The sequence below is a fragment of the Buteo buteo genome, chromosome 16, assembly GCF_964188355.1.
Source record: "Buteo buteo chromosome 16, bButBut1.hap1.1, whole genome shotgun sequence".
In the NCBI taxonomy this organism is placed as follows: domain Eukaryota; kingdom Metazoa; phylum Chordata; class Aves; order Accipitriformes; family Accipitridae; genus Buteo; species Buteo buteo.
Window position 1 is genome coordinate 10389184 of NC_134186.1, and position 24746 is coordinate 10413929.

The 24746-nt window shown below is 43.0% G+C and overlaps 1 protein-coding gene across 8 annotated transcripts in view; it reads right to left on the bottom strand.

Moving 5' to 3' along the window:
- Nucleotides 1-375: 375 nt before the first annotated feature.
- The window catches only part of C16H11orf24 (chromosome 16 C11orf24 homolog), a 30203-nt gene continuing 5832 nt past the window's right edge, over nucleotides 376-24746 (bottom strand). For 7 of the 8 annotated variants that reach the window (XM_075047798.1, XM_075047794.1, XM_075047801.1 and 4 more), the window contains 3 exons: nucleotides 8075-8313; nucleotides 3386-3502; nucleotides 376-2209 (listed from right to left, as the gene is read on the bottom strand). In XM_075047798.1, the coding sequence (XP_074903899.1) occupies nucleotides 1050-2209; nucleotides 3386-3502; nucleotides 8075-8231 (1434 nt within the window). In that variant the 5' untranslated portion in view covers nucleotides 8232-8313 and the 3' untranslated portion in view covers nucleotides 376-1049. Of the gene's footprint in view, nucleotides 2210-3385; nucleotides 3503-8074; nucleotides 8314-13637; nucleotides 13657-24746 lie in introns of those variants that run through there. The other variant, XM_075047800.1, reaches the window with a different exon arrangement.

Below are 24746 nucleotides of genomic sequence, written 5' to 3' on the forward strand. Positions count from 1 at the left end.
ACTCTCTCAGCTGCAGATCTTGGGAGGTAAGCTGCAACTGCACGTGCAATAAGGTTTCCAAATTACTAGCAACTCTGAGCTGGTCCTAAATGCAAAACAAAAAAACAAAACACAGTCTGATGCTTTTTGCACGAAAGATAAAAAAGCAGTGAATGGGTCTGTATACCTGGGAGACCGGCAGCTTACTGCTCTGAAAGCACAGCAGCAGTAGCCTGGAAGATGATCAGCATCTTCTGTGACATGTCCATACTTCCAGGGAGGTCTTCAAAGCCCCCGTACTTGGAATATTGAAGTAGAGCTAATTTGCTTAAGCCCCAAAAGCGCACTTGCCTGCTTCTGAACTGACAGGGAGAGGAATGAAAACAGAAATGCAACAAGATATGCCCTTCCAGGGCCCCCTTTATTAAGTGAATATAAAAATAAGATCATTTCAGTGCAGAGGCACAGTAATCCGCTCCACGGTGAAAAGGTATCTTGGGTTAGCAGTAAACAGAGTTTACAATGCTTTGTAAACAGACCTTTTTACAAGCAAGAAGCATACTGAAACATGACACACATTCGATTAAAAGTTCCCTGTTGCAGCAAAACTGCACACTTCTCATCTGGCAATTTCCAAGCACTTTGCAAAAGGTGAGAGCATTATTTGCTCTGTTTTCAGAGCGCACATGAAACGAATATAACACAAGGAACCTGCAGTGTAAACACTTGAAAAAGTGCCACAGCATTTTCCGAGGATGATGGCTTACCCCTTGTTAGGCTTATTTTACAATGAAAAATAATGGCCAAAGCTATTGTGCATTATGAAAGTTTTAAAAATTACTACTTTTTTTTCTTTTTTTTTTTTTTTTTTTACAGCAACCTGTTGCACAGTTGGATAAAAAAATTATTTTTTTTCTTAATACAGTACATGGCATTTCTCCTCGATTGCACTAGAAGTAAATTTGGAAGCACTTTAAGTTTGTGTTATAGGCAAACAGGAAAGAAAAACAAGTCAGGCAGGCTTTCAATCTCCTTTCCATCTCTCTGCCTGCTGTTTTATCCCCACCCTTTCACATCTCCGAGTCCACGTACATGCCATTGATCAGGTAATCCACTTGTGTGTAATCCTTCTTCTTGTAGCTCTCATAGGCCTGCATAAGGAAAAGAACTATAACAGTTATGAAAAAAAATGTACCAACTAAAAGCACTGCAAGAAGCGAACTTTTATCTACTAAGTACTGAGTCAGGGGTTCGGCAGCAATGAGAAGATATTCATTGTCCGTGTCCAGCGTTTCTGCAAGGCCTGAAGCTGTTGTTTTGGGTGCATCTGCTGGAGCCGTGGTTGTTGAAAAAATGTGAGATGTTGACTTTATCTCATGCCTAGCTGTTGTTTCTGCTGTAGAGGCAGTAGTTAAAACCGTGGCACCTCTCGTAGAGCCCAGAGAAGTTGATTTACTCAAGGATGTTGCGGCTCTACTTGTTTCTGGCTCTAGATATAGCGACGTAATGACAGGCAGTGGGTTCGCAGAGTGTGAAATCTCTGAGGGGGTGAGTGCCATGGCACGAGTAGAAGTAGTGGAAGACATTCCTGCATCCTGCGGGATGAGGATAGTCAATGTTGCACTCGCTGTCTTTGGGCCAGCTCCAACAGTGGTGGGGCTGCTAGAGCGGGAAGTGCTGGCAGTGGTGGTTGGGTTAAACTGCTCTGTTTGAGGCATTTGAGTACCTGCTTGAAAAATGACAGTGAGGGGAGCAGAAGTAGAAGTGGGGGACGATACTGAGACAGAGCTACTACTTCTTGATTTTTTGGTGGTGGTCACAAGCTTGATGAAATGGCTAGAAGTGGAAGCAGGGATGTGACCAGAAGTGGGAGAAGAGGCACTGGATGACATGGCTTCAGCAAGGAAACCAGAACTTCCAGGGGTGTTTGAGGCTTTAGCAGTTGTTTCATAAGCTGTAGTGAGGACAGTTGTGTTTGTAACGTTTGTTGTTGTGGTGGTCACTGTGGTGGTGGTAGCATTGCTTGCAATTGTTTTTCTTGCATTTGTCATTACACCTTCACTCTGAATCTCAAGCAAATGCCTCAGTTGGATCTTCTGAGTCCGAGGAGTTGAGGAAAGCAGGTTTTCGACATTGTGTTGGTCAACCTGTGCATTCACCATCCTCTCCTTTTTCTGTGGATAGCTTTGGTGGTGAAACAGGACTGTTTGCCTTTTCCCACCGACAATTTCTTCAAAAAGACAAAACCAGTAAGTTTCATAAGGATAAAACTCTCAAGCTCAAATCTGACCCCATACCCCCAACATGCAAACCAGAACACAAATTCTGCAGTACATGTAGTACAACTGGAATAAATCAGTCCTGAAGTCAGCAAGAACGTGAAAACTCAGACCCCTGCTCCCTCTCGGGTTTTTTGGGGGTGAGGTTTTTTTGTTTGTTTTGGGGGGGGTGTTTTGCTTTGTTTTTTGCCAGAGACCTCTGGCATTTGCCCAACCAGGGAATTAATTCCACAAAAAGGAGGTAACAAAGTACTGACCTACAATGCCGAAGCACATTATCAACAAGAGCTGCAGCATTTACGAATGCCAGCTCCTGAGAAGACTCATGCTTTCAAAGCTACACAGCATGGACAAAACCTTTATGCTTAGATTCATAATTTTCACCTCTCAAATGAGTGTAAATTTCCACTTACACCTTTGTACTTTGGGAGAATTTCCTTCACAACTAGTGTTCTAGATTTATAGTGACATAAATCCCATCTGCTTATCAAAGGTCTGGTTGCTATGTTGCAGAGAAACCTTTGCCAACCCAAAAGAACCATGAACAAATTTTCTCTTTTTTTAACTTGGGTACAGAGAACTACTGAAACATACTTTAGAAGACTGATTCCCCAATCACCAACAAGCTCCATTTTGTTATTGCGCTAGTTAACTAAATTGAAGATCCTGGCACTGGAAAGTCACCACGAGCAATTGCTGCTAAGGCTGCTCTGATTATGGAAGCAGCCTGCTGCCTCTGGCACAAAATCCTGGCAATCTCAAAAAAAACCAATGCCAAGATGTTTTCCTTTCTCTTAAAAAAATATAAATACATCTGTTTATGCCTTTATTTTCCAAAGGACAGTGTGTGGAGTGCAAATGGCTTGAATGAAGGATGTCCTCAACACAGAGACAAACTTACTCAGTAACAGCTACAAAAGTTACTCAAAGACAGGTGTAAGTGCCAGAGCCCTTACCAGGCTACTGAAACAGTTCTTTCAGTGAACCAACTTCACCTATGGAATCACCCTGCAGGCATTTCACAACCTATCTCTCTCAGCTGAAAGCCAGTCAAGGTCTAAATGTAGGCATTTAAAGCAAAAGGACCAGGATCCTGGATTTAGCAGGAGCCTGAAGCATAGCGTTACCTCCAAGCAGATCTCTGATGTCTTGTTCGCCAGCATTCTGGCACACGCTCAGCTGGTGACAGTGCAAGAAGATGCAGTGATTCTGGTAGGGCACAGCCCAATTACAGTGATGGTTACCTGAAAACAGCAGAGAAAGTGGGTCGCTACACACAGTATACTGAACACACTGCTTCATGGCTGTAATCAAAGAATTAGAAAAAAAAACCCAACATGATAGCTGGAAGATCTGGCCTTAAGGGATCCTGACTCAGCCTTAGTGAAAATAACGGGAAAGTCAATGAAATCAATATAGCAGCTGCAGCCTACGTTCCTGCTTGTCTTCTGGTACCAACATCTCCTAACAACAGCAATTCACTCACCCAGACAGGGACCAAGAGAGTGCTCTACAGTTTGGACTCATCTAAATGCTAGCATTCACCTAGATGTCTTAATCGGGGGGGGGGGGGAAGTGCACTGAAACTGAGAAGACACCCATCTTATCATCCATGGGAGACAGCTCTCACCTCAGTGCTTGGAGTTACACTGAAATTTACTCTTCATTTGCTGAACAATGATACCATTAGCCATGGGAGCCATCACAGAAATTGTCTTTTAGTAAGTCAAATCCCAACACAAGCTAAATAAGCTCATCACAGCAGGAACTGTCTCTCTTGGCATCCCTTTGAATTCACTAACTTCTTTCTGGGCATGTCTACATACACATAACCAAGCTTTGAGGGAAAGAATGAACCTCCCCTAATAAGCGCTGAGGAGACATCTCAAACACTGTGCCCAGTTTTGGGGTCCCTAGCATAACAAAAGCAGTGTTGATGTACTGGAGCGAGTCCAAGGGTGACTCTACGTGTCTGAGGGGCCAAAGCAGATGATTTACAGGAAATCCCAACTTAACATCAAGGGAAAAATTCAGTTTCCACCACAAGGGCACTCAAACACTGGGCTGGGGGCCAGAGAGGTGGTACACTCTCCATCAGGTCTTGAACAGCCAGATCTAAGTCGAGTTCAGACCAAAGATCTTCAAAAGATCCTTCCTGTGTAAATTATGCTATTATTTTATGTAATATCACAGTAGCATGCAATTAATTTCTGGGACAAGCTGTAACAAAAAAAAACAGAAGAAGGTAACACAGTGCTTGGTCTGGGATGAAGCAGACGTATGCCCAACTGACCACCCATCAGTGGATTAAAAGGAACTTAAGTGTACAGTAGGATAAATTAATTTTGTGTTTATAAGTGTGACAAAGGGCAAAGAACACACCTATGTGGTACATATGGCTATATTTAAAGCTCTTATCTACAAAGAGAGTTACTCTCACTAAGGATTAAGGCTATGGGAAGCTTGAACTTTTCATTAAAAAACCATTTATGTTACCACAGTTATTAAGAGGGCTTGTGGAAAACTTATGAACTTGGAGAAATTCCTGTACCAAGAACTGCAATCTGTTTTGAAAGTCCTAAAGAAACTAGTCAAGGTGGAATTTTACTGTCTTTGATAAAATGTTAAGAAAGTGCCTGAAACCATTCAAAGCCTTTAAAAAATGGTACTTCAAAAGCAATAAAAAGCTTCAACAGTCACACAGAGCAGGAGATACAGCAGCAGCCCTTCAAGAAATTAAAACCCACTCCTCAGAAATGAAAGCATGTTTGGATGTGCCCTGACTCCCCATCCCACCTCCTGTCCCTCGGTCAGTAAGTCACACTAGTGGAGAAACGTAGACCATCTACTAATGTAAATCATGCCATTTCTCACTTCTTGGGAAGGGGAAAACAAAAAGCTATCAGCTACCTTGCATTGGCTACTTATCGAAGACAGTTAGTTCAGAAAGGTCAGGTGATTAATGAGGTCAGCATGGTTAAAGCACCCTGGTTTCTGCTGCCATCGGAATGGTATCCAGTTGCTCATGAGTTCCCTGTTGCTCCCCATGACAAGCAGAGACCTCTATTGAACCAGACTACCAGACTGATTAGTACTCTCTTTGATGCAACTCCAGATTGAGGCTCCAACTGATGTGTCCACTGCAAGATCCCTGCTACCCAGCGGTTCCTTTTTGCTCACTTCCAATTAGGAGACAGAAGAAAAAAGAAAAAAAAAAAGAAAAGAATAAATAGAAAGTGGAAGGACAACAAAAGCTCTTCAGAGCTCTTTTGAAAGGAAACCACATAGGCAGATGCCAAGGTCTTGCCCTATCAAACTGGTTTATTTCATTTTTAAGCCTGCTGTTACCAGAAAGGAATCGCAGATGCCCAAAGGCAAGCAGAACCCAGGTAAGCAGTTGTATTGTGGAAGTAGGGAGCAGGAATATTTGCTCCCGCAGCCATGTCATATTTTCCCTTCATTTTCCCCAGAGCATGCAAGATAGCCCAGAATAATGACCAAGGGGCTCTGTTCTCAGAGCCAGACTGCTCTGACGGCCAAGAGATTTCCCCCCAGCCCTGGGCTGGCCACCCTAGAAGAAACTTGGGAGAGCTCTGAATATGGCTGGGGATGCAAAGGGAAGAGTACAAGCTTATCTTACCTCCCAACATGGGTTCACCATGCTCACCAGGCATCTGGGAATTCCAGATTGCCAGATCTTTGCTAGGATGCACACTTTCTCCATCAAGTATATCACTTACCCTAGCAGCATATGGAGACTTGAACCCATTCCATTAGACAACGTACGGAGGTTAGAGTTACTATCCATGCTGTCAGCACTAGAGAGTTTTGCTGCTTTTATTAGCACATAACTGAAGTGTCAAACCGTCTCATGATATTGGTACAATCGTTTTGCGTATGTTAGTTTGCTAACTATGTATCCTGGCCTCTGGTGTGGATATTCAAAGACGATGCTGGAATAGCTAGATCAGCAACCATTCCCTTTTCTGCAGGGCACATCTGAAATGTGAATATACTGACAAAAGCAGTTCTTTTTGTGATAGTTGCACTACTTCTCTAAGTTAGTGATGTTCTGTCAGCAAGGGTATATATTACATCTACAGAAGAGAGCCTAACCAGCTAGGAATGTTATTTTTCCACTTTTCCAAGCAATGCAGCTATGAAGATGTCTCCCCATGCAACTTTGGCCTGCAACTTGACACCATAATACCTTGAAAAATAACAACCACTGCTCCTTTACTGCCAGTTACATAGGTGTAACTATTCGGACATCTAAGCCTCAGGCCTCACGTCTGTAATGAAAGCAAGCACAAAAATAAACATACTTGGGGAAGGTGGGAATGGAGAAGGAGAGAAGTAAAACTGATCTTAAAACCTAAAGCTAATCATAAAAAAAAAGACATTTCAGGTCCTCCTCTCCAGATGATCTCTCTGCACATGGCTATACATTTACATCAAGAGTTTGTATCTTTTCCATCTCCCTTGACATCAAGCAGTGCAACAGACTGGCCATCAAGTAACAAATAGGAATTAAATTGCTTCAGTGGGCTTAATACAGAAGGTAAAACCCAAAAAGCTTTCGGGTTTAGTTTTACGTGGTTTCCTAAAGATGAAACAAGTCACCTAATTGTAGAGGCTCAACCACCTCTGTCCAACAAAGCTAACACTCAACTGGACTTGCTGTGTACAAAATACGTCAGGAGAGAACGAGGTGAAGGGTATAAAAAAACAGTGGCCGAAGTCAGCAACAGGGCAAAGTATGCACTCAGATCATCTCCCAGCTCTGATCACAGACAAACTAAATTCCTTATGGCCCTCCTCTGGAAGAGAGAGCAGATAGCACCTTTTCTACCCTTATCAAGATATCAGGAGATTAAGTAGACACATGCACTGTATTGAGAGATTCTCAGGTGGAACAGAAAAACATGCAGTGCTACAGACCCTAAATGTCAGCACAGTCAGTGTGAATGTGTCATCTCTCTAGGGTTTACTACCTTAAAAAGCAGAAGCTGAAGTTTTCACAGCTTTGGTGCCTGGGAGACAAACCCACTCATATTTTACCTCCTAAATAAAATGTTTAGTTTATAAAGGTGCTTTCTTTCCACTATGAAGAGATGTTTCATTTAAAACAAAGGTTTGAAACACTGGGCATTAAAAAAAAGGCATCTTTATGATGTTCCTATCAATCTGATTGTCAGACATTCATCCACCTGAGCCAAGGTCTCATCTTCACCACTGCAGCCCCAGTTTGTAGGTGCTACAAGCTTTCACATGCGGCTAGGTAAGATAGGGCAACTCTGAAAGACTCAGAAGTTTAATGCTTTTTAAAGACATCTCAGAGGTAGACAGCAGAAGGTTTTCATCTCCCCAGACTTGTTTAACCCTGTGCTTGGTTGCAGGATACAAACGGTTTCTTCTAAGGCAGAAAAACCAGAAATATCAGTAAGCAAAGACTACTCATTCCAGTGCAGCTGTCTTCAACAGCACTGTTCACTTGCAAACATCTGGAAGAATGATTATTCCATGCTGCAAGTGAAGTGACCTAACACCGTTTGCACGCTACCAGCGCACACCAAGTGCACATGCATTCTGTTTCTTACGGAAGCTGCAAGGGCCCTGGGATATGGTTGTTCTGGATTCAATTTAACCAAAGCTGTCAGAAGTTATTTAGCACCGCGGGACTGCACAGAGAAGCCATAACTGTAAATGCCTGTAAACAACTGGAATTAAGAAAGATAGTTGTCAGGTGAGCAGAAGAGACCTTTAAGGAACAGAAAACCCAGCTGGAATTCCAGCTAAGGGACAAAGAACCTCACCTGAACCACCTGGGCTTTGACAAGCCTGCCTGCACTGCTTTTCAGTTGTAAGCTTGTTTATTCGTACTACACGGACTCCTCTCCCTTTCAGGACAGAAAACCTGTGTTCACATATACAGAAGGAAATCAGCAGGAAGAATACAATGGCAGTCCACATCTTCAGGGTTGGCCTTGCAGGGATGCTTCTCTTCCCAGAAGCAATTCTTTCTTATATCACTTTCAGATCCACTACAATATACCTATTAAAAAAAAAAAAAAAAAAGAAAATTATCAATTTATATTGAGAGAGTGTTCTACTAAACACACTCCTATCAGCAGGGATAGAAAAAAAATACAAAAGGCAAGTATCAATACACACAACATATAGGCAATGATGCAGAGGCAGGAAGAGAAAAGACCATACCCAAATTCACAGAGAGGCTCTTTCTTTGGAAACGGTACTTTGCTCTTCTTCCCTCAGGCCCGATCAGAGAACAGCTCAAGTCAAAAGTCACATATACAAAGCCAAACTCAAAGTCCACAGGCGTACGGCAGCACAGACATGATGGTTTTTGACTCACTCTGGGACCTTTAATGTTGTTCCCAGGCTCAGCAGAAGGGTTTGCACCAGCTTGAGCACACTGATAATACAGGGAACTATAGTCCTGGCCCTGCCTTTACACTAAGTCAGTCAAACCCAAGCATCAACCTTAGTTGATTCCTGCTTTGATTTTCCTGCTCATTGCAATAAGTTAAAAAAACCTCTGGTTGAAAACAAGCAAGAGTCAATATTTCCAGTCTTCCAAGAGATTACACAAACACATCAGCTGTTGCTGAAGAAGTAAGCAACAGTAAGCCTTCATTTCCCCACATAAAACAATAAATAGGCAATGTCTTTTCTTCATTATCAATGAACACATGAGACTCTGTCCCAATGGATGGGCTCTCATCCTTGAAGTCACTGGAGCAGCTCCTGTTGACTTCAGAGCAGATTGTCAGCTTTTACCTGGATTTACCCTCTTGTTTCCAAGACTTTTTAAAGCTTTATATGAGCTTCCAAACTGTTCAGCCTGAACCAGACCAATTGTAAGTCTCTTTCCTAAGTAGTTTTTAAGGGCAACCCTCTTCCTCATCACTGGAGCAAGCTTTAGTCCTCACCCTGCAGTTATGAAGAGAAATGTCATGGCCTTCGAAGAGTGCTGAGATTCAACTTTGCATGACATCTCAGAGGTGTATGTGACGACTGCAGTTGAAGATGCAAAGGCAGTTCACAACACAGAATGAGTAGCATATGTGAATGGTATAAATAGCATAGTGAAAAACATCCAACAGTCATCAGTAACACGTCTAAGACCCTGATTTAGCCATACATGCAAGAAGTTTCGTCCTGAGTTCTCAACTCCAGCTGCAACCATGCTTGTGAATTTAAGAGTCTGAGTAACAGCCTTTTTTTCCTCCAAGAAAGCCCAAGACGACATTTATTAGCTTTGACTCCCAGATTGCAATATTTTGATGCTTCACACCATGAAACTTTTGTTTCCAAATTTCCCTCCTTACTCTATGTCCTAAAGCCCCAAGAGGATAACAGAGTTTTAGCCTCAGAACCACCCTGCCTGAAAAGGGTGAAACATAAACAGCTACCCAAGCTTCGCAGAGGACACACAACACAGAGGTCCACAATGGACTACCAAAGAGTCAAAGGTGGGGGCAAAACTTGATACTAAAATGCAGTGTCTCAAATTCAGCATGCCTAGTCACCCTACAAGTTCCCTAAGGAACTCAGAGCCTCCTTCCTGCCCTTTTATTTATTCTAATAAAAAGAGTTATTTTGCATGTTGAAAATAGATGGAGCATTTCTACATCTTCTGCTCTCCCAGAGAGCAGGGGAGCCCAAAAGGACTGGGCTGCGGGGTACTTGCACAGCTGACCTCAGCTCATGCGTTCCTCTCCAGCTTTCTCCGTGGAGTAAGAGTGCACAGCATCACGCTGGTTTTGTGCAAGCAGGTTTCTCGCTGCAGCCAAAAGTTCATGCCTGGGTCACCCCACCTGGCAGCTGGAAATAGAATTTCTAAGTCTGACCTGACAACAGAGGTCTTGGTGGGGAAAGGCAGCTCACCAGCCCCATCTAGCCCCGTGTACCAGACACTGCTCCCGGCCAGCACCAGCTCCGCCGCGTTTCACAGTGCACACTTTGCTCCCTCCTCCTCCTCATCACTTGCTCTTCCAAGTACAACTTTGCAGGAGTTGCAAGAATCAGCGTAGAGGAGGAGAGGAGAGGAGCTGTGTGATAGATATGCAACCGCAGCCCCTCCAATATGGTACACAGGCACTGGCTGCCCGGGAAAGCAGCCCCGCATCTTCGGCAGGGAATTGGTAATATAAGTTTGTGTTCCTCAGCCAAGATAACTTCAATACCTTTCCAACTGTTCTGAATTACAAAGCACTTCCACAAGTTTGCCTTAGCCTGTAGCACGCCCTTGCTGTCACTCTTAGCATATGCGTATACTGAAAACTCCAGTTGACAAGACTGGGAGCAAGGGGAGAAAGCAAGGGTAGATGTGAAATACTCTGCCCACAGTAGATTTTCCTAGAGCAGACAGACAACACAAGTTTGCTTTAAACACTGAATCCTTCAACTTAAAGCAGGTGATTTGGGTTCCCTCACCGACACTATAGGTACCTCACCAAGACACTCAGAGCACTGTTTGTCAACCTGCACTCCCAGCACACTACACAGAAGTGGACTTTTTGTAAGGTTCACAGGTCACAGGCAGAGATTCAGCAAGCAGTATCTGACCCACAGAAAAAAAGAAAAAAATACATCATTACGGGTAAATTTTACATTTTAAAGAGAGTCAAGCTTATGTTTGCTGTCCCTTTTCAAGGTAAAAGGCTTACAAGAAGCAACATTTTATAGCCTAACAAGTGACCCTGAGAATGAATTGGCTGTGCAATAATGTATGCATTTACTGTTTTAAAGAAAATGGTAAATAACAGCAATGAATACAAACACAAAGTACTCTCTTATTATAGGGGAGTTTTCCTACCTTTACTAATACCTTTGTAGTTATACTAACCAACCCTCAAAGAATAAACATCTTCCACTGCATTTCAGAAATGCAGATATAGCAGCATTATATCTATGCATAAATACTGTAATTATTATTATATTGTAAATCTCAGTCTTTTAGGACAAATAAAATAATCTTAATTCATCTCAACTGACTCAAAAACTACATATATTTGTAAGATCAAATGTTGATCATACTCAGTGTCTAGAAGGACATAGCGACCTGTCCCTTATGCATAGAGATGCTTTATATCCCCAACCACACTAACCCATCAGAAGTCCTTCCCATCACAGCTGACTTTGGTCCCACTTGACTGCAACAGCTCCAGAGGAAAGCAAAATCCCAGTAACTGCCTCTCACCTCTTCCAAAGCACCTGGCAGCCTTTCTGGATTAGGCCAGCACCGGTTAAGGGGGACATGCTGAGCTCAGACACAAGAGGTTTGTCTCCCCTTTCCCTCTCACTAAGCATGGTCTCCTCAGGGGCCAACTGCTAATTCCTCTCCCAAAGTGCTCAATACAAACTTACAAGCTTAAAAGAATTTTAAATGTTCTTTAGCCAATTCTAAAGTCCCTTTACAAATTGCAGAGTGAGCGTGCGAAGTAGACAAACACGCTACACAGACTCTAAGTACGGCAGACAAGCAAACAGCTCATTCCCAAGTCCAGCAAAGGAATAACCAGAAGCAGTTGTACCTTAATGCAGTCCAGATGATGCTTGGGATGCTGTATTAAATACCAGAACCTCCAGCTAGGGGTGGTTGTTTTTTTGGCTTCTTCCACCTTAGCACAATCCCATACATCCAGAACAAGAGTCACAATCACTTGCAGATCACTTTTCCCAACTTAACAACTGCCTTTTATAATTACAAGCAATAAGATTTATTTCTGCCTTCCCATCACACTTCTAGCCAGTCCCACATGGCTCCATTTGTACTCTGAGATCCCACTGAGCACCCACCCCACACACCTACATCCCAGAAAAGCACCAGCTAAAGCTTCTCCTCCAGATCGTGTTGCTCCCCAGAAGAAACCACCCTTTGGCCGTCGGAGATAACACTGAGGAAGAGATGAACACTACTGTTCCCATCAGAAGTAGTTTTGAGAAATCTGGGTAAAATTCACTCTTTGAGCACTACCTTCTCCATCTGTAGAGCATCCCCAAGGAAATTAAAAGTCAAACCAAACCACAAAAGACAGCAACAAATAAAATCTGGGAAAGGACTACACTCTGAAAAGTGCAAAGTTTACTTTTACCATCTGTGGCTATAACTCAGCAGGGAACAAGCATGATGGAAAACCAGAATAACTTTGAGTCAACAACTAAATGACTAATGACTTTGCAATGCACACACACATCCAGAGGGCATTGCCTGCTGGGTTTCAGAAGCATTCCTCTCTTCTTGCTGATCTCCCTGTGCTTGAGCCAAGGAATTTGGGGGGCAGGGGAAATCAAAGTATTATTTCAAACAATATTGATTGGGGTGATTGTGCAAGAGCAGAGTGAAGCCTTTGGAATATAAACTCCTTGTCTCCATGTCCTCCCAGCCAGCCTTAGTTGCTCCTGGTTAAGTAGCTGCAAGGTGCATGCAGTGACTGCACCAAGGCAAAAGGAGAGATATAGAACTAGACAAAAAACATGGGACGAGTGTATGGGTTGCGGAGGATCCACAGGGGACATCACACACAGACCAATGTGATCAAGTGAAGTCCATTTACTACAACATTTGACACAGTTATATATCTTATGCGCTTGTGCACGCACCTTATACAATACTCTAATTGGTACAATACCCCGTTTCACGCGACACTATCTTATTCTCTATTGGCTGCGCAAGCTTCTTCATGAGGTGTCCAGCAGTTACTTATCTCATTCTTCAGCATCCAGGTGTTGTTTGTCAGGCTCTTCTTATCTTCTTTTTTCCCAGCGTACAAGGACACAGCGTCCTTGTCTGCTCCAGCATTTTGTAAACTTATGCTTCGTTCCCACCTAACAGCTGGATTGCTCACATGCCTTCACCCAGCCAAGAAATCCTCAACATGTATGCATTAGAAATCACAAGTACAAAGTGAGCAAAGCAAATCATTTAGGGTAATACATGCTCCTTTAAGCTGTCATCAAAGAGCCAGCAGACGCTGCCCCCAAATTCATACTTACAAGCGTGCATGGACGAGGCATGAAATAAGGTCAAAGAGCTGCAAAGAAATCTTCTATTCTCAGAACAACAATAAAGCAGGGAAAACAAAGGTGGAATACCTTTTGCAGATAACAATGCTACCTTCCCATCAAGTTGAGAAGACATAAGGCCTGGTTTCAACTTGCAATTGCTGCTAAACACTTCACATGTTGTCAGCTCTCAAAACAAGTGCTATATTTCACTCTTTAGAAAAACAGAATTAAACCAGATTTTGCTAAGGGAGACAAGCACATCTCATTTTGTGAATTGAGGCTAGAATGCAGGAGGCAGGGAATCTGTGCTGCAATCTTGAGAAGCATTTGGCTTCCCAAGCTTACCTCCAAGGATGAAGTTGCACATGTGGATAGGTCTGGAGACAGAAGGGGCAGCACCAGGGCACATGAGACTGACCCACTGTCAGCTGAGCATGACCAGATGAAGTTGTATCATTCCCAGAAGAGCAGCTTTAGAGCCATTAGGTTCCTTTGGCTCCCAAAGAAAGTTAATGGCAAGTTACAAAGCTGTTTCTGCAAAATGTCACGTGCTATCAACAATGAAGGATGAACTGAACAGAGATTGTGAAGCAAAGGGGCATGGGTCCCTGGTCTGGACATAGTTCCTTTGACTTCCCAAGATGCCTGCACAGCCTGAAGTGTTCCCACTTCCTTAGAAAACCCAGGATGCAATGGTCAATTTGCTGCCACAATACAAGCTCTCCATGCCCCCGCCATGTCCAATATAAACAAAACGCTCCTCTGGGAGGATGACTGAGGTGGGACATGCACAGTTCCATACTTTCAGAGGGAGTTTTGAAGAAAAATATGCCTAGAAATCACTGAGTCTTATCTCATGGATACATCAGCCAGGCTAGGATGGTGACCAACAAGCTGGATCTGATAAACACCTGGGGCTGACATAAGGCCAGCAGAGTATTTGAGGCTGATCTGCTGCAACAGTAGGATGCAAATTACACATGCTCCAAAATGTGATTCAGAGGAGAAACATTGCCAGCTCAGGTCCGGAAGACCATCACTTATATTCCTTCTCCTACCACACAACTTCTTCAGAGTGTAACATCACACAGCGGACCATGTATTATGAAAGAGCTGGCACATCTCTCCACCTTAGCAGGCACAGTCCTCGCTGCAGCAGGCAGAATAGGGTATTGGATAGACATCGGTTTGGTCTGCTGCTGCCTTTTCTGATGTTCCTCCTGATATATGTCCACAAAAAAAGATTTTAAAAGTCCTACAAAGCCAAAAAGTCCACACAGACTGCATCACACTGGAATGTGTGGATGCACAACAGCCCAATAAGCAAAAACACTTTAATTAGGCAGCCATAAAGTTATATATCTTCTCCTCCCCTAAATATGAACCACCTCCTTCAGTTTGTGATGTAGTCCCCATCTATGGCTGAACTTCTCATCAATCTGCACGACGCACATCCCACAGGAAATGTGACTGCAATGCCTGCAGCAGCATCTACAAGCTTCAGGGAATGAGCTAAAAGGATGCCAACAGCCACAAACAATTAAGTCAAAAGAACAGAGACAGCATCCTTGCTCAGTGCACCCAACACACCCTCTACATTCACATTTGACTGACTTTAATGGGAGTTATTAAGCCAGAGAGCAAGAAATAATAGAATATCACTGAGCAGACAGCCTCTAAGAAGGCTGCTGCATCCTCTGGAAGACTAGTGTGGAAACAGTGCTTTTAAAAAGAAGTTTGCAGCTGCTAAAGTATTTCTCCAGCTGCTACATATTGCTCTCTGCAAGAAAAACCATTCTTCTGTTTGTAAATGGCCAAACACAATAGATCAGAACTTTCAGGATGTTCTGCATGAACAGAACAAACACCTTAAAGTCTCTTTCAAAGAGGTGGAATGCCAAGTTTTGCTGAGAAACTCTGTGATCACACTTGGACTTGGCCAACTTTCACAAGTATAATGCACTTCAGGCTCCATGCTGACAAAGGTACCTTATGCTACACAGGCCCAAGGCAGTGCAAAGCTCATGAGGAACAGCATCTCTGCAAGGTCAACACCACCACGCTCCACAAAAGGAACGGAAAGCCACTTCCATGCAAGTGGTGGATTTATTGCAGGCTCTGAACAGCAGACCTCATTCACGCAGATATTGAAGTGCTGTATCCTTCAGGTTCAAGATTTTCAGCAGCTTGCTCAATCTTCCTTTCCCTATCAGGAACCCAGAGAGGAAGGAGGTTTTAGTGGTTAGAGCCCACGTCTGACAGTGACACAACCTGAGCTCAGGCTCCTTCCCTGCTTCCAGCTTCCCATGGAAGTGATGCAGGGCTACAGATTCACAATCTTTAGCACATTTAGCCACAGTGGGTTTTGTGGGTGGTTTTGGGGGGTTAGTTTTGTTTTCAGTAGTACCGGCTTTACCCATCTCCATCTTTCTGTGCCTCAGTTCTCCACTTGCGTTCCTCTCTCAGGGCACAAGGCAGACAACTTATGCATTTGTTACCCCACTAATAAGGGCAGCCCACACTGGCACCACTGAGGCTTCATGGCCATCATACTTTGCCTCTGAGAAAATAAATGTTAAAGCCTAAAACTCCAATACCAGCATCACCCATCCATCATCAATTCTCACCCATATTAGTGCCATGTTCTGCAGTTCAGATAGTGAGAAGTACTACTCAGCGGGATGTTTTCCTGTGAAAAATGACCAGACAGCTATTCCATTTATGTGAATGTGGCTTGTTTCAGAATATCTGAAACAATCCAGTTTTAATATGAAGAAAAATGAACTGCCAAAGGCTAACTGCATAAAGCTGTGACTGGACAATAAATCTGCCAACAAAAATACCTTCAAGCAATAACAATGGGCACTATGGCTCAACTGCAACCTTCCCTGGTCTGATCCACACCCCAAGCAGCTAGCAAATTTTCAGACATGCAGCTGTCTCCTGGGAACAGGAGATGGTATGCAGGGCATTTCTTACCACATGTTTCAAATTAAACAGCTTTCAACAAGACCCTCAAAGGAACCATCCTAGTGGGCACCCACATGAACTCTGCAGCCACTGAGCTAATACAGAGCAAAGGAGTTCAAGAAGGGTAAAAGGCAAGCTCATGATGTTGGCTTCTCCAAGTGCCTGCAGAAGCAGGTACTCTGCAGCATGGGTGCTTCATGCTTGCTGAGAGACTGCATTAGAAGCTAGAACCAGCACAGTGTACGTGCACAGGAATAAATTGTGTCTGAGGTGCTATTAAATTCAAATCTGCCAAGTCTGGAGCTAACAGAGACTTAAACAAGCAGGAACTTCAGCCTGAAGGTACAATTAACCAAGTGTTACTTTTGGAGCAAATAAAACTGCCAGTGTGTTAAAGTCTGGTCACCCACCCACCTCCTGCCCTGCAGAATTTTACTGCAGTCAGCAATTTCCTGGCAATTCAGGTCAAGTTAAATTTCACTGAAGTTGATAGTTTCAATGCTGTCTTTCACTCCAGACACTTCTGAGAAATCATTATGCTCCTCTATAAGTTCATGTAGCTGTAATACTAATTTTAGGCGTGTAGAAACAGAGGACACATCTCTGTCCAGAACACAAGGTTCTGCCAGTTTGTTCAGGAATTTAAGCTTATGTATGGTTTTCAGCAGGATTACACAAAGTAGTGATGGCACCCTAAGTTACAAAAGCATTAGGCGATAGTGTGGAGAGCTCAGAAACAGAGAAGTTCAGACAGCCTGGAAACAGCCAAAACATGGTCCCAGTGCAGCAACTGAAGGGGAACTTCTCACTGCTAAAAGAACTGCAAGAAAGGAAAGCATCTGAGGCTATTTCTCCTTTCTGCAAGGAAGTAGGATCTTTGTGCATATCCTCAAATATGAAGAATAAAAAAAAAAATTTTTTTTTAAATCAAAAGATAGGTGCCTCCTCCTCCAGCCATCCTCACAAGCAAAACAACCTGAAGGCTCCTAGATTATAAGAGGTTTCTTCTTTTTAAGCTAACAACTCTGGTTAAAAAACAAAGATAGCTTTATACGGAAGGTCTGCTAGGTGAGATGCAGCAAAAAGACACTCCAGCTTACCACAATGCAATATGATACTGAGGAGCTTTTCACCATATATTAGCACAAATCAAAAGATTCTTCCCAAACTCTCCAAGCCAGGAAGACATTTATAGCAACACCAAATGAAGGTTGCTGGCACATGCCTCCCTGCTTTGTGATTTTGACAGCTTGAAAGATGTGGAAATCACAGGGCAGGGTGTGTGGGGAAGCTTAGCCAAGTCTATTTTCTCTGAACAAAGAGAGAATTAAATGCAATAGCAGCTTTCCTCATCCTTGCTGGCCTTCCCTGTTGCAGCTTCTTCATAGCCAGTAAATCTTCAAGTCATGCACTAACCTGAATTTAAACCTATGGGTCATCAGAACCTATAGGAAAAACATTCTTCCCCCTCCTTACTCTCATGGATGTCCATGGCTGCCAAGGCAGCATCTGTAGAAGTGCTTCAGCCCAACTTTTGGGCCTCATCTCCTATGTGGCAGCAGCTGTGCTACCTTGTTATACATTCCCTCTTTTCAGTTTCAGAGGAACTCGTTTAAGTGTTGAGTCCTGATGCTACCTGATTAATAGGTCAAAGCAAAATAAGCTTGGTTTGAGGTCCTCAAAGCTTTTCCAGTACAAAAGTCTTCATACGAAGAGCCCCTTTTTCATGGAAGGGGGACTACACAGGCAGTAGCAGGTTCTTCTGAACCTTTCTGAGCAATATATGGAAGGTCTGTCCATCTATCGGTCTGCTGCTGATGCTGCCAACAAGGACTTCAAAACTATTCCATAGGGTTACCTGAATACCATGGGCAGCTACAGACAGTGAGCAAAGCAGCTCACCAAGAGAGATTACAACTACCACAAACATCAGTTTAACTTATACCAAAGACATGGAAGTGAAAAACTGCATGTTTTCCCATAATCTCTCTCATGTTCTGTATTTTACTGGACAGATGGGGTCCAAATACAGATATTTTCTGAACCACTCTGGGATGCCTCCGTGCTTATCTCAGTCTTCGATTTTTGCTCAGCAGTACAGCAACAGACTATGGAAAAAACAAAGTTGAAACCTCTCTCTCAGCTGTAACACCTGAACTTGAAACAAAAGCAAGAGGTTATTCTCACTGCTCCAGAAGTTGTGACCTAGAAGCAGCAGCACAAACTGAACCCATTAGAAACTTCTGGCTACTGATTTTATGCCAAAGATGCTCTGATTCCGTAACGAGGGGAACAGTGAACTAGAAAAGGCAAAATACCAACAAGATCAGCCCCCCCTGGTCCAAAGATGAGCTCAGAATACACTAATTATCTAGGTCAAGAGACTGCCTGGGGGACATTGTCCAAGCACAGACAACAAAAACAAGGATAAGGACAAACATGTGAAAGCCATACTACAAGTAGTAACTCTTACCACTTGCTTCGATACACTGAATGGTGTTTTGAAGACTTTGGCTCCAGCATAATCCAATACAAACCTGTCTGATATCATCAGATCACAGCAGAACACCATTACAGGTCAGGAAGCAACAGGTGGAACAGGCTGTGACTGAATGAAATCAGATACAAAACAAAGGACATGCCAAGAATTAAATAATTCACACTTGAATTAACATGAACATCCTGCCTACCAAACCCTACCTTTTGCTCCAATCCAGTTTGCTGCTAGAGTCTCTGCAAGCCTGGAATGAGAAAAGGCTATAAATGCAGAAGAGCAAGGACCCAGGTGGCCAGCACTGAGGTACAACACTTCTTCAGCCTCATCCTTTAAAGCAAGTTTAGGATCCTCAGAACTAGACATCAGACAAACAAGTCCAGCTTGCAGTCTGGAGAGTCCCATCAGCTGGTCTTAGGGGCCTCCCACCCATAAACCCAGCTCAGCCCTTTCAGCTGCTCTTGCTCCTGTTAGGGACTGCTCAACTACTCACGAAGCAGCAGTAAATCACACCAGTAAACTGCATCAGTTTAGAGCCAGGTACACAAGGTGAACTGGCACCAATTCTGCTTTCCTTGAAAGCTGCAATTTGTAGCAAACCGAGAACTGCCCCATAAGCAGCAGAGTCATTTGTACAGAAGGACAGGAACCTCCAAGTAACATAATGCATGCTCTGGCATGGTAACTGCCAACTACTAGGAAGCATATTTTGCTTCTTAAAATCATCTAGGAATCTGGAAGTTTCTAAAGCAGATCAGAGAAAACTCCAGAGCTATCTTTTAAGTGACTGTGTGGGTCAGAGGACCAGCAGTCTCTTCAGGTTCCCTCTCTATTCTGGGTCAGTTTAGTGGAGAACCAGCATCTTCTCAGGACTTAAGGGAGAAGGGTCTTTTGTGAAGACTGTGGCCATCTCTGTAAGAAGCTGGAAAAGCAACTTCCCAACAAGTTTCTGGTAAATCTAATGCCAATGCTCACTTCCAAAAGGCCAAAAATTAAAGAGGCAGAGAAAGTTAGTTCCTCTAGCCTTGGTTGGGCACAAGGCAATATGAAGGAAGATTGCAACTGATACCAGGTTTTCACCTTCTTCATTAACAACCAGTGGGCATCAGGCTTTAGCAGTATGAAGCCACCAACTTTCAAGCATAAACAAACAAGAAAACGAAAGAACATTTCCACTCTGTAACTCCAGTTTCCTTTTTTTTACAAACTCTGAAGCACCTCTTTAAAAGAGGTATTTTGGCCTTTCACACAGCAATCTGTCTTCTGGTTTATAAGGCAAGAGCCAACAGAGCGAATCTCAATCTAGCAAGGATTAAGTCTTACAAAACCTGTCATGGTACTAAAAAAGTGCATTTGCTTTTAATGGAGAAAAGACTTGGCACGCTCCACTTTAGGGAAGAATCAGCTCCAGCTGGGACACTGTGACTATCTCTCCGAGACCAGAAGCTGTGACTGAGTTGCATGTCTTGTTATCTAGCATGGTTAGCCTGTACCTAAAGCTAGTAATAAGTTTTAGTTATCATCAATGAAACATTTGCACAACCTGTTCTTGGCTACAGAGCATCTATGTATTTAGTGAAAGCATGAGATGACCTGAAAACACAGCTCTAAGCCTGATGACTTTATATCCAACACCTTTTCATCAGCAGGAAGTACATAAATTGTTATCATGTTAGTAACCACGAGGACTTCAGAAGGCAGAGTGCAGATAATATTCGGGTGAACCACCATGGAAAAGAAGGGTTCTCCATCAGAAGGGTCTCTGCTCCAGGTCCAGGGTTCCATTTCAGAGTGATGATGCAGGAGACACACAGGTAGCATTCAGCAGGACAAGGAGACACCATCTCCCCTACCAGCTGCATCTCAAACAATGCAAGCACCCATAGGAGGGTTTAACGAAGCTATTACAACAGGTCACTCTTTAAACTCACTAATTTTCCCAAGAGCCTGGCTGTAACTGAACAGTCAAGTACTTTTAGCATTCAGTGAAAGGATCTTTATGGGTTTCATTTGCAAGTGTGGAGAAATTAAAGGCTTCCTCTGCCCTAGAAAGCAGTGCTTCTGCCTCCACCAGCTTCCTAACAAAATCCAGCTTCTGTCTCAGCACTCAGCTTCTTGGGCATCTGAGCCACTTTGCAGGAGGGCACTTTCACTTCAATTGCCTGAAATGGTATCATGAGGTAAATCTGCCCAAGCAGATAATGGAGCAGAAAAAGTGCCCTGCAGTGAGGATTAGATGTTCACAGCATGGGTTGGGGTTTTTTGGGGGTTGTTTTTGGGTCTGGGTTTGTTGGTTGGGTTTTTTTGTGACAGCCATCTGAAGAGGAACTACATATCAAATCTTGCTTAGCAAATCCTCTAGCACTGATAGGCCAAGATAGAAAACTCTCTCTTCCCACATATTAATGTCTACAACATCAAGCAATCTCTAACCACTTAAACTGCATGCCCACCATGTCAGTCTTTGTTTTTAAAGGTGCTGCACATTTCCTTCACTTCCCTCCAGCAATAACTTTCCTGGAGATGAGAGAAAAATACTGAAATAAATTTGTACATGTATTTTATTTACAAATTCTCTCCTTCATCCAGACATCCTTTATGCAGATGAATTGCCATATGAAATCCAGTATTATGGCTGTATATTCATTGGATGACATTCACTGTATCTTGCTCAGAAGCAACTGTAAATGTGAATGCTTGAGCATGCTGTGGGATATACCTAATGAATCACAATTTTGGGGCATGTATTTTAACTCCAGAAGGAACCCCTGAAGGTGTAATCCTACCGATTTCAATATGGCTCTGCAAACAAATTTGTCCCAAGACATATAGTAACCTAAGAGCTCATTTAGTAGAAGGGTTTGCAGTTTTTGGTCAGCTCCCAGGGGACAGCTTGCCCACTCCATGGTTTGCATTACATATGTTTCCACTTTCAGAGGGGTCAAAGACCAAGTGAAGAACATACCACCCAGAAAGAACTGCTTGCTAATATTGCCAAAACCTGCAGGGGGGGGAAGCAACCAAAACCCCCCACCTCACCAGCATTTTGTGTTTATATTTTATTCTAAAACTCCCTTTCATTCAGCTATTCCTTAGGAGGACGGGTCATCAGCACCAGAAATCCACTTCTGTTACTTCTGTTTATTTGCAGAATGCATTTCATTGCATCAACACATATCCAGCTTCTAGACATTACAAGATTTTTCAAAGCCTAGAAATCCTTGCTCCCTTTGCAACAGACAGAAAAGCAACAAATGGGAATCCATTAATACACCAGATTCAGTCAAAAGCTGTTTGCTAAACAGAAAACAAACCCGACTTCCATGCTTTTGCTTTTCAAGTTAGCTGGTAACAAAAGCCATCTGCATTACAGCTCCATCCAGGCCACATGCTTCTCAAACTCAAGCAGCAAGTGTCCCTGAAGAACATTATCAGCTCTTTCCAAGTCAGCATATCTGCCTTAGGCAGCAATTCCTCAAACACACAAAGCACGTGTTTAACTTTATACGTGAGAGTAAGTCTAGCAGAACTAGCGGAACCTATGACCTGCATAAAATTAAGTCACATAACCACTGGCAGGGTCATGACACTGCATACCCCTGCTAGCTTCACTGCCCAAAATGTGCCCACTAGAGCCAGGTGTACTCCAGACATCACCAGTGACACATTTCAGCCCCAGCACATGCGTAGTCCAGCCATCTCAGAGATGGTCACTGCAGCCAGAGCACATGGATCCTGCCATATCCACAAGGCAAATATAAACTGTTGGGCATCCCCTGAAAAACACCATCATACACGAAGATATAGTTGTTCTTGGTGTCAATTATAGCCTTACCTCATGGCTTCAGGAAAAGTCACCACAGCTTTTGTAGCAGGAAATTATCTTTCATATCTAAAAACTTTGAGGCTATTCATTACACATGGATTTGTATAAAGGTTTTTGGTGAGGGAACATTTCAAAGTTCTAATGCAAACTAGGTGCTGTTGGCTACAAAGAAAGGCTGTTGCATGGACTGATAACTGATTAGAATAGGAAACAAATAGCAGAAAGAAGCCATAGGTTTTCATGAGGACAAGTGACCACCAGTGAAGTTCCAGAGGTCTGTGCTGGGGCCTCTGCTATTCAACTCACAGAAAAGATTTGAAAAGAAAGGGAATAGTGGGAGGATATTGGCTTTTAACTGAACTGCCAGAGGGTCTCATGATACCAAGCACTGGGGGATGATGTCTCTATCCAACACTACTGATCACTGTTGAAGACAATACTGTAGTAGACAGACCTCTGCTTCTAGCTCACACAGGTGAGTCTCACACACTTAAGGTCCACTAACATGGAGCAATAAGCTGACTGATGAATGAGTCCTACAGCTCTTATTGACCAAATGTCCACTGCACCATTTTTAATAAAAAAATGCACTAATGCACTAATGGCCATGTGATATGGCTTAATGCACTGTCAGGAGGAACTGTCACCTTCAAGGGCATATGCTCCACCTCACTATCAGGTGAGAGGTGGTCTTCGGCCATAGCACTTATATCTCTTCTTCCTAAAGGAGTTCTGCATAGCAGTACCACATTGAGACAATGCAGGAGCTGCTGCTTTTGCAAATGAGGCCACTTCCAGACATGGAAAGCATCTGAGATACATCAGGCTTAGCAGTTCTACATCAGCCTAAGCAAGTATTGTAAAGGCACTACATCATCTGTATCACAAAACAAGGAAAATACCCTGACTATCCCACAAAAGCCTCACTATATAAAGGCCCTGGAAAGATTAAATAGGTTTTGCACATTTTGTAAAGCTCTAGATAATCAGGATTTGTTAACAAAAAGGACTAATGACAAAAAAAACACTTGAGGAGGGAGCATGTTTGCTCTTTTCAAAGCTGGTCTCAAGTTTTCACACTCAGACCAGCTGGTCATGCCCACAGTCCCAGCACTTTCCATCACACTCATGAATGAGATATTTTCCAAACAATTTTTTTTTTACAAAAATGAAACCTAGGTATAGGATGTTTTCTTTTAAAGGAGGGAAGCACATTACTCCTTTTTTTAAGCCTCATCAGGTCAGAGTGTCAGAAACCCACACAATGATTCACACAAGTTGCTGTGAAATCCTAGTGACAATTATCATCCTTCCAGATCAGCTAGGATACAAAGAGCTTTAGAAATGGGAAGAAATGATAACTTAAAAGAAAACCAGTCTCAGCAGGGAAAAAACCTTGATCAACACAGCTGAGAAAGGCAGAAGAATGTTTATGGCAATACTTACTGTTTATTAAGTCAACAACTGGACTAGCACCTATTTACTGTGGGTAGAGATCTAGGGAGTAAATGCTTTTTGCTTGGACATTGAGAACTTCAACGTATCACTGGGCATTTCTCACCCATCAGAAACCCCCATCCTTAACTCCCTTAATAGGCCAATCTCCTGTTTATCTTATGGCAGAAAAATTAGAGGGCTTCTTTTCCACCATGCTCTCCTTTTTAATTAGATATGGGAGTCCAGATGCCACTGCCAGCAAAAAGACACACTGATGCTGTGAACTTTCACCAAAAGGATGATGATGTAAAGGAGCTCTGCTGATACAAATACACCAGCCCAACCTTTGTAACACAGGTCAGTCCATAGCACAACAGGGCATCGGTTCAAAAGAGCAGAGTGTAGATAAGGTAGACCAACCCTCCCTTATCTCACAGGGTGGAAAGACAGGCATGAGAAGAGTGAGCCATTTGTGTATAGCTATAGCAGGAACTGGTCAGAGCTGGAAATGAAAACTGAGTCTCTTTAAATCCAGCTTAGTGCATGAGCTACAAGACAGTCTACTTTTCCTGTGAAAGCATATATTTAGTAAGAGTGTCATTAAGAGCATCTCAGGAACATACAGAAATACCTGCTGTGAGCTTTGTTTTTTCTGAAGGAGAGGGGGAAGAGGAGTGTTCCTAATACATAAGTCACATACAAATCAAAAATAATCAATAGTAAGATA